The 11,114-nt window shown below is 43.6% G+C and overlaps 1 protein-coding gene across 1 annotated transcript in view; it reads right to left on the reverse strand.

The window, feature by feature from the left end:
• The window catches only part of LOC138982539 (5'-AMP-activated protein kinase subunit gamma-2-like), a gene marked incomplete in the record, with an annotated part of 298,415 nt that extends 287,679 nt beyond the window's left edge, over window positions 1–10,736 (reverse strand). The window contains 1 exon segment of the mRNA XM_070355850.1: window positions 9,277–10,736. Within this exon segment, the coding sequence (XP_070211951.1) occupies window positions 9,277–9,357 (81 nt within the window).
• Between the last annotated feature and the right edge of the window lie 378 nt (window positions 10,737–11,114).

Genomic DNA, 11,114 nt, shown 5'->3' on the forward strand with positions numbered 1-11,114 from the left:
CTTTGATAGTTTCCGAGAAAAGTCCAACGTTAAGGTGGTGTCTACGGACGGCCGGCCGGACAGACTAACACTGACCGATTACATAGAGTCACTTTTTCTCAAGTGACTCAAAAACACGCTCAAAAAGTTTAAAAGAATAGAGATAAATAAAAGCGTGCTATCCTTTTCAGCGCAACTACTACCCCGTTCTTGTCAATTTCACTGCCTTTGCATCGAGCGGTGGACTGACGATGATGCTACGAGTATATGCTCTTGCAGTAAAAATACAGTGAGTTCAGTTTCATTCTGTTAGTTCGACAGCTTGACTAAATGTTGTAATTTCCTTCTTTTTTTTTTTTTTTTTTTTTTTTTTGGGGGGGGGGGGGGTAGGTTGTTGAGGAAAGAATCAATTGGCGTGGGAAAGAATAGACGAAGGATGGGAGAAAACATACAGACTGTTAATAGAAAAGAAAACATCGAATCAGTACTGGGACTGAACTAGAGCGAGATTTGGGAGTGGACGGGATGGGAGGGGGAAGAAGGCGCTACCTTTCACGTGGAGTCCGGAGAAAACACGGAAGCCTTCACTGAAATGACTTTCACATCTGCGAGTACCGTGCTGGGGTCAGACTGAAAACGACGAACTTGACTACCGTTCAGCTTCAAACCGGACAAACAGAGAAATGGCAGAACAGTACGTGACTGAATGACTTTGGGATTCGAAGAAGAGTAAAGATGACGGAAGCCTTACGAACGCAACACTTCAGAAATTAAACCAGACCTCGTGCACTCAGGCTCATAGTTCAGTGAGTATTTCAGGTAGGTGTCAGCTGTACGCAAGAAACAAAGTGACCTGTCTCTCACAACATGTCCTTGTGGGCCAGTGGGACCGAAAGCCGGATTTTTTTGTGGATACAAGGGGGACAATGGATGCAAGCAGACATAGTCTGTGTGGCACAAGTACAACAAGAAAATTGGTTGATTAAAATCAACATGACCGAAGCAATGTGTTCATAAAAGAAGCGGTATTGTGCGGGCACATGTTGAATTTGGGTTACATGTGTTGCAGAGTATTTGAAAATCCGTAGGCATAAACACATACAAAGAAGAGTGATAGGTCCCTGTTGTGAATAATAGTCAAGTGGATAAATTGATTACTTATGTTTCACACTAGTTTTGCTGTTAGAGAGAGGAGACGGTTTGGCGGTCATGGGTTGTAGGTTATGCAACTTTAAGAGCAAGGCGCATGGTGCATGTTCTTGTGATCGTTTTGATGAAAGCGTCATGAAGAGGGTGTTACAAATACAATGTAAATTTTGTTTTTGATGTTTGGTCTTCGTTGTGGTGGTTGTAAGATTGTGATGTGTTTAACCAACGAGATACAATGCTATTTGGGACATGGTAGGGGAATGGCTCCTAATATGGACCGGCTCCTAATATGGACCACCTTCTGTTCTGACAAACTAACGGCGCTAGAGCGCTCAAAAAAGTTGTATTCGCTGTATTCACCTTCTCTGGATAACTTGCACATGTCAAAATAGTTGCAGACTCAGAAATCTCAAAACCGTTAGGCTTTTTCTCTTTTTTTCACTTTTGGCAGCGTTCACTCTAAATTTGCCGCCTAAATCGGACTCGTTTCTGTCCACAGCCAAAGCTTTTATCACACAAAAATTGCTATATATGACAGCTAAAACCGTCCCCGAGTTTCTACTGCAAACAAAAATAATAGCAAAATCTCAAAGTATGTGCGAGTCCCCTAATATGAACCACCTTCAACAAATCGAAGAAAATAAAAGCTAAAGGCTATTTTCATTAATTCATTAAGAAGCTTGCTGGAAATAACCTATAACTAGCCCTCCAGATTTAAAAAAAATGCAACAAAAAGTCTTCTTTTCGTGGAAGTTGATAATTTCACTTATTTTCACTCTGTTTTTGATAAGCTTCTTTAGTTTCCTGGTGTGCTTCAAATAATGCTCTCATCAAACCGAAAAAGATAAATCTAGACCATATTTTAATTAGGCTGACTTGTACACTAAGTTGTATCATGTTATTTTGAAATATAGGGGGCTTTTTACAGTGATTCGTGAAGGCCGCTTCACTGGTCCATATTAGGCGCCCAGGCTCCCAATATGGACAACTTGTGACTTTTTCTGTATTTCATTTCCGCTAAATGTCTATCAACGCTAATTCGCTCTAATTAGGCCTAACGCTTAAACATAAGAGACCAGGACTACCAAACACAAAATGAAACTTCTTTGCAAGAAAACAAGCCAGTTCTCAGCATGAAACACACAGTGGTCCATATTAGGAGCCCTTCCCCTAATAATTGGTTGCCGGTATGGACGATATTCTGTGCTGTTACGGTTTGAGATTGTTGGCAGGGTTGAGCAAAAGTGTGACCGACTCAGCGCAGAGATGATCGAAGAAATAGTTTCGCACAGGGCCGGACTGGCGAAAAAATGTAAACAAGTCGCGTAAGGCGAAATTACTACATTTAGTCAAGCTGTGGAACTCACAGAATGAAACTGAACGTAAGTCCCCCGCTGGTGCAAAAGGCAGTGAAAGTGACGAGTCTGTTTGGCGCGGTAGGAGTTGCGCTGTGCTTCATAGCACGCTTTAATTACTGTACCGCTCTTCGTTTTAACTTTCTGAGCGTGTTTTTAATCCAAACATATCATATCTATGTATTTGGAATCAGGAACCGACAAGGAATAAGATGAAATTGTTTTTAAATCGATTTCGGAAATTTAATTTTGATCATAATTTTTATATTTTTAATTTTCAGAACTTGTTTTTAATCCAAATATAACATATTTATATGTTTTTTGGAATCAGAACATGATAAAGAATAAGATGAACGTTAATTTGGATCGTTTTAAGCCACCAAGCTGAAATGCAATACCGAAGTCCGGCCTTCGTCAAAGATTGCTTGGCCAAAATTTCAATCAATTTGATTAAAAAATGAGGTTGTGACAGAACCGCCTCAACTTTTACAAAAAGCCGGATATGACGTCATCAAAGACATTTATCGAAAAAATGAAAAACACATCCGGGGATATCATTCCCAGGAACTCTCATGTAAAATTTCATAAAGATCGGTCCAGTAGTTTAGTCTGAATCGCTCTACACACACACACGCACAGACAGACAGACACACACACACACACACACACACATACACCACACTTTCGTCTCGATTCCCCCCTCTACGTTAAAACATTTAGTCAAAACTTGACTAAATGTAAAAACACGAGAACAAACCTTATCAAACTACCCCAGAACTGCCAAGGCCGGGCGATCGAGACTCTTAGTCTTAGACTGACAAAGGCATCAGTTCTGACTCGAAGAAACATCTGCGGTCGGGTTCATATTGGGGTTACATTACAACGGCGATGGGCCGCGGGTGTGTGTGTGTGTGTGTGTGGGGGGGGGGGGGGGGTTGACGAAGTGCTACATCGGCAATCATGAGAACTTGAGCTGCATGATGTACAGGGATAAAGGTGATCGATGATGAAGAAGAAACGGAGGGGGGGGGGGGGGGGGGGCGGCTGAAGGACAGGGGTGAAGAACAATCGGTGGTATGTCACAGTGTGTGTGTGTATATGTGTGTGTGGGTGTGGGTGGGTGTCTGTCTGTCTGTCAGTGTGTGTGCGTGTGTGTGTGTCAGTGTGTGTGTGCCAGTGTGCGAATGTGCGTGCGTGCGTGCGTCTCTGTCTCTCTGCGTCTCTCTGTGTCTGCATTATATGTGTCTGTGTGTCCGTGTGTCTGCTTCTGTGTGTTAAGTAAGAGGTCGAGGAGACTAGGAGACTAGGACAAGGGGAGGGGGGGGGGGGGGGATAGCACAAAGATCCAGACACAAGTTCAAGAAACAGGGGGAATCGCTAAGGAGTCAAGAGGGTCAAGACTCCCAAATCTCCAATCGTGACTACCACATGTGTCTTCCTCCTTCGGCAGTTGCTTCAACAACGCAGAGTGATTAACTGTCTGTGGTCTCACTGTCGATACTGCCCTTAGGCGGCGTCTTTAAACCTTTCACCGCCGTTTAGAAATTACGTGTTTCTGCTCGAGTTTCCGCTACGAAATTTGATTAAGGCCATGGGTGTGGTGTCTTGTTATTGACTGCCAATGTGCAATGTTACCTACAACGGAAGTTTATTTTTGCACACACAAAAAGTCTGAAATGAAATTCTGATTGATTGATTGATTGATTGATTGATTGATTGGTTGATTGGTTGGTTGATTGGTTGATTGATTGATTGGTTGATTGATTGATTGATTGATTGATTGATTGGTTGATTGATTGATTGATTGATTGATTGATTGGTTGGTTGGTTGTTGGTTGGTTGGTTGATTGATTGATTGGTAGATTGGATGGTTGGTTGGTTGGTTGTTTGATTGAGTGAGTGATTGATTGATTGATTGATTGAAGTTTCACTGCGTCAACACTGATTGAAGTAATGACGACGGATTTCCAAGGAAACCTCATCTACTTGGAAGGGACATGTATGTATCAATAATCTGGACTAGGCTATCGGGGACAAGTCATTAAACTTGTTAAACCGGTAGTTGTTGGACAGCGACACACAGGTGAACACCAGTAAGTTATTTGCCACTGGATTACAGTTTACATGTACGATGTATATTCTTTTTGTATGCGCTAACCACCTTCATTGGCTCACGTAAGTGTAGCCTATGCGATCGTAACTTTGTCTGTCTGTGCGTGCGTGCGTGCGTGCGTGCGTATGTGCGTGCGTGCGTGTGTATGTCTGTGGTAGAAACTCTAACATTTGAAGACGTCACATTACATTGACGTCACATTATGACGTAAGAGGGTTAGACGTCACGCGAAGGAAGTACTGAAAGTCTCGGTCATTATTATTTTGAGCGGGCCGAGACTAGTTGGCAGTCGTGTCCCTGTAAGTAGGCTACATGCAGACAGACAGATCTAGATCTAGTGTCTCGCTTTCTTGCACAGTTTCACCTATGCTCTTTCTGTGTGTGTGTGTGTGTGTGTGTGTGTGTGTGTGTGTGTGTGTGTGTGTGTGTGTGTGTGTGTGTGTGTGTGTGTGACGGAGTGATTGAGTTTGTGTTACTGTTTGTCGATTTCTTACGTGAGCCTTGATGGCTTCGCCTCTTGTTTTTCATATGTACCTACCATTCTTTCGTCCCACCTCCACCCTCCCCCCTGCTAGCTTTTTCCTGTTCTTTTTGGTTTGCTTCAACTATGCTGTTGACCTAGATAGTTCCATAGTTTATAAGTAATGACTGTTTGTCCGACATCATATTTTTGTTAATTTGTAACTACGTAGGGCGCGTAATATAAGCGTTCGCTTGAGTTCGTGTCCCTATTGTTTATCGTTGTATTGTTGTACCATGTTTGATTTAATAAAACATTGTTTAAACCAGTAAGTTAAGGCTGATGGAGGTGTGTCACGCTCAGTCAGCGATACTTGTCACCGTGAACACAGAGACAGTGGAGGACCGCACACAGCTAGCGGTGTACTCGACACTCTCTGATTAAAATGAACAAAGGAGAAACAGACATAGTTTGCCGCACAGGAGCTTGTATCAAATCGCCGGTCGATCATTATTTACAGTCCACTACTACGACATACTACTAAGTACTATGTAGTATATAGTACTTAGTAGTATGTCGTAGTAGTGGACTGTAAATAATGATCGACCGGCGATTTGATACAAGCTCCTGTGGTTTGCCGAGCTGATGAACACTCGCGTCTCAGACGGGCGATGAAAACCGAGGAGTGCATCATTCAAAACATGTGCACGTGCAGTTCGGTTTAACACCGAGACGACACAGCGCAGCAGGGATGATGATCATGCAACACAGTATGCAGCATATGCAGCAACACCTGTCGGCCTTGCAGCAGCATCACGTCATAAACGGTTTTGCTGCATGCGGGACACAGCATGCGGCGGAAAACATAATCAACCGACAATCCCAAGTCAAGGAGAAAAACACATGTATATATGTAAGGCAGTGACTTAGAATTAATATTAAAAGTCCTACGGTTTTAAGCCATTAAAGCTGTGGTCTATTTATGACTTTCCGGGGCTACGAGGTTGAAAAATAGGGATACAATCATGTACAGAATTCTGTACAGCAAACACTACCCGAAACCCCACCTATACGGCGTGTATGACCTTGAGAGCTTCAGTCAACGCTTGAATTTTGCAGGGATAACATCCGGTTTGCTCTCTCAAGACTGATCATATTATTATCTTCAAGAGAGATCAAGGGGAAAAAATAAACGCCCCGGCGAAGATTCGAACTCTCGACCTCGAGACTTCGTGTCTCATGTCCTAACCACTAGGCTACTGCGCCAATCGAGAAAAAGAAGGAAAAACATTGATATGAATTCATGTTATGTTATTCTTGAAGCAGCATGATTTATATCTATATCCGCCCATTGTTCAGAAGTGAATACATGTATAAATATTTCTTAGTTGTCTGTTTTCAACTGCACAGAGTTTTAGAGAGATTCAATTACTGTTCTTGTCATTTTTCTTGCATGTTGTAAATAGAGATATCGCAGCTATTTGCATGGCGCGAATGTCGTGTAGCATGACGGTGTAAACATGTACTGCGATTCCGTGAAACATGTTTGCAAATAAAGGCAAATTTTGAAAGCAATTTTTACAATTTTGCAACGCATGAATGGTAATTCAAGCGTAGAATGATATAAAATTATCATTTTTTTTATCTTTGAAAACACTAGTGAAGTGGCCTAGCGGTTAAGACATCGGCCCCGACATTTTGAGGCCCCGAGGCCTTGAGTTCGAATCCCTGCCAAGTCGTTTATTTTTTCTGCTCGATCCTTCTCGACAAATATGCTCAGCTCTGAGAGAGCAAACCGGATGTTACCACTGCAAAATTCAAGCGTTGACTGAAGCTCTCAAGGTCATACACGCCGTATAGGTGGGGTTTCGGGTAGCGTTTGCTGTACAGAATTCTGTACATGATTGTATCCCTATTTTTCAACCTCGTAGCCCCGGAAAGTCATAAATAGACCACAGCTTTAAGGACTTGAGTGTTTGTCCGCTTTCAACCAAAAAAAAAAGTAAGGCAGTGAAACTGACATAGGCCTATACAAAGCCTACTGCATGAACCGCACGCCGCGTCATGACTGACAGCAAACTGGCGTGAAATTGATCTGACACAGCACGCGATGATGAGGGAGAAGTGTGTACTGTGCGTGCGCGCGTGCGTGTGTGTGTGTGTGTGTGTGTGTGTTTGTGTGTATGTGTGTTTGTGACACGATGTGTGTGTGTGTGTGTGCGCGCGCGCACGCGCATATACCGTGTTTGAGCGGTTCAGACAGACAGACAGTCAGACAAAGACAGAGAAACGGAGTGACAAAGCTGTGTGCACTACGTGTAAAGAACAAAGATAGTTCTGCCATTGTTCAAAAGGCTGAGAGTGGGAACACAATCACATGTTCCGTCAGACTTTACGGACTGAATAGGATGCGTACTTGCGCCGCCACAATGAAGTCAAGATCATATAGTAGCGTGTGGTCAAGACAGAACAGCTTGCACGTACACACACACACACACGTACTGAACGGGCGCACACTGACAATGCCATGAATTCAACGCGCCCTAGCAGGAGCTTTAACACATAAAGAGAAAGAACAAAAAACTCATTGAGGCCGTCAATGAGTCAAGTCATGCTTCTTCTCCCCCATCCAATCACCCCCCCCCCTTACCCCCACACACTCCACCCCCAGCCCACTCCACTACTATAGATCTAAACATCAGTTTACACGAGAAGGAAAATCGGTAAACAGAAAAAGCGGTCGAACGTGAGTTTCATACAGAAGTAGGCCAAATCCAACATTACAATTAAAACAGCAGCATTGTGACAATTAAAGCAGCTCTCGAACGTGCGCGTAAATACCCTCTCTGTCTCTCTGTCCCTCTCTGTCTCTGTCTCTCTCTCTGTCTCTGTGTGTGTGTGTCTCTCTCTCTCTCTCTCTCTCTCTCTCTCTCTCTCTCTGTCTCTCTGTCTGTCTCTGTCTGTCTGTCTCTCTGTCTCTGTCTCTGTCTCTGTCTCTCTCTCTCTCTCTCTCTCTCTCTCTCTCTCTCTCTCTCTCTCTCTCTCTCTCTCTCTCTCTCAGAGTGAAACAAACTGATCTTTGGTTGTTATATGAAGTCTTATATCGCGCGCGTATCTCCAGACTCGGACTCAAGGCGCATGGATCTATTTATGCCGTGTGAGATGGAATTTTTTACTTTTTACACAATACATCACACATTCACATCGGCCAGCAGATCGCAGCCATTTCGGCGCATATCCTACTTTTCACGGCCTATTATTCCAAGTCACACGGGTATTTTGGTGGAATTTTTTTTTTATCTATGCCTATACAATTTTGCCAGGAAAGACCCTTTTGTCAATCGTGGGATCTTTAACGTGCACACCCCAATGTAGTGTACACGAAGGGACCTCGGTTTTTCGTCTCATCCGAAAGACTAGCACTTGAACCCACCACCTAGGTTAGGAAAGGGGGGAGAAAATTGCTAACGCCCTGACCCAGGGTCGAACTCGCAACCTCTCGCTTCCGAGCGCAAGTGCGTTACCACTCGGCCACCCGGTGGTTGAGTGGAGAAGAGGGAAAACCTTCAACCTCTCCCTCTCCCTCTCTCAGACAGCCAGGCAGACAAACGGACGGGAAGACAGAATCAGGTAGACAGCTAGACCGAAGGGGGGGGGGGGGAGGGTGGAGGGGGGGGGGGGGGGGGGGGAGAGACACACATACTCAATCAATAATCGTGATGCTGTGTATAGTCTCCAACCAGGAGGCAATTTTATTCCGATCCAGGTGTTGCGGGGGTGCGATACCACACTGTTTTGACTGCTTCATTTCTTTTTCAATTTGAGCAAACTCCAGACCGTTTTAAATGGTGAAATTTCACATATCTGCGCGAGACACATGAATGAACATAATAGTTAAGCTTAGCAGTCCTTTTTTCGAAAGAGGACGAACATGTTAGAATATGGACGGATCTACAGCAAATCGGTTCGTACGCTCGTTTACGTGTATATTTCTCGCTGAAAACCACACACGTACCAGAGATCTATACATACCTTATTCATCCACACTACCATAAATAAAGGTTGTAGGTAGTTTCAAAGAGACACATTCACTCTCACACACTCGCACTCCAACTATTCAATATTCACAAAGCAGGACTGAAACTGCCTGACAATGACATGACAACACCAAGAAACAGCACACACCGCACAAGACAAAGGGAACTGAAATGTCCACTTACCATATCGAGCTCCAGGCGGCGTTTCTGCTTTTCCCGCAGCCACCGTGTCGGTGTCACCGCGATGTCGTCGCTGTCCGCCATCCTCGCAGGTAAAAGGGTAATCCCAAATCGTCAGGTAATCCAAACAGGTACTAATCCAACAGGAGTCGGTGTAGAATGTCCACAAGATGATTTCGAAATCGACTTCACAAAACACGTGAAAAGTAAACAAAACTTTTTCGCTGTCGACGACGAATACGTACGCACACTTAAATTTCAGCAAAGCAATTCAGCTATCGATGATTAGATGATACGGATAATCCACACACAAGTTCAAGGTAGCAGTGGTTCTGGTGACTTACACAGTCAATCCACGAGTTGAAGATGTTGTTTTTTCAACCGGCTAGATATATTTTTGATAAAAGAATATTTTGTATACTATAGGTTCGGACCTCTATTTTTTGTAAATTCTAGAGAACGTGACTGAGAAGCTTCTGAACTTTCGACGAATGAAATGATGCAACGAACTCACCGGAAGAACATTTACAACAATGCAGACAGTTTGCATAAATAATTGACAAGGCCAGAATGATTATTTTGCTCAAACGCTCGATCCCATTTTGCACAGAAAACGGCTCGCGCAGCTTCTGTAGTTCACAAAAAATCAGTTTATATGCGCTGATCACTCCAGTGGGAACAAATCTCGGGAATTCAGATAATCCACACACAAAATTCCAACGGTGTCACGAATAAGCAGTCACCTAAATCCTCTGGAAGGAAAACTGAGCTTGAAATGATCCTTGGCTGGGGAAAAAAAAACTCCGATATATGCGGACGAGTATACTGCAGAAAAAAGTGTCAAAGCAATAGCTGTAGATTTAGACGATCCACACAAAAATGACAATGCACTTTTCTCGGTTTTTCTACCTGTTCTCTCTTATTTCTTTTGTTTCTTTTTCTTTACCTGAGACTGTTTACATCAGCTGCTTCAACTGCGACTGACGATCAGCTAGCAAAGGACACTGATCGAATATAGTGTCTGTCTGTCTCCCGCAGTTTAGGACACGAACGTTTAAGCCCTGAAGCTGGCCAGGATAACACTAAAAATCTGAATACGGCTTAAACGCAACAACAGTGTCAGCTGCTGGTTGGTCCAAAATTATAATCCACCAATACCATTCACGAGCATAATCCACAAAACCCAGATAAGAATCGCGCATAAAAACAGATAAACCGCCGATGGGCTCCTTTCCCCTCGTCTTCAGCAGCAAGTAACCTTTAGTATCCCTCGGTGTATGCAGCAATTCCTCAGTAAGAAACAGACACAAACAAATGGTAGCTCATTCGTTGGTTATGCATATTATTCCTCTTGTCCATCCCAACAGATGATGACCACTATCCACCAAGAAGCAACAGTGGTAAGTTTTTATCGGCACATACAGTTGTCTCTTTTGGTCGGCACACGCAGTTGTCACTTTTTGTCGGCACACACAGTTGTCACTTTTTATCGCCACACACAGTTGTCACTTTTTATCGCCACACACAGTTGTCACTTTGTATCGCCACACACAGTTGTCACTTTTTGTCGGCACACACAGTTGTCACTTTTTGTCGGCACACACAGTTGTCTCTTTTTGTCGCCACACACAGTTGTCACTTTTTGTCGGCACACACAGTTGTCACTTTTTATCGCCACACACAGTTGTCACTTTTTGTCGGCACACACAGTTGTCACTTTTTGTCGCCACACACAGTTGTCACTTTTTGTCGGCACACACAGTTGTCACTGTTTGTCGGCACACACAGTTGTCACTTTTTGTCGGCACACACAGTTGTCACTTTTTGTCGGCACACACAGT

The sequence above is a fragment of the Littorina saxatilis genome, linkage group LG12 (genome assembly GCF_037325665.1).
Source record: "Littorina saxatilis isolate snail1 linkage group LG12, US_GU_Lsax_2.0, whole genome shotgun sequence".
In the NCBI taxonomy this organism is placed as follows: domain Eukaryota; kingdom Metazoa; phylum Mollusca; class Gastropoda; order Littorinimorpha; family Littorinidae; genus Littorina; species Littorina saxatilis.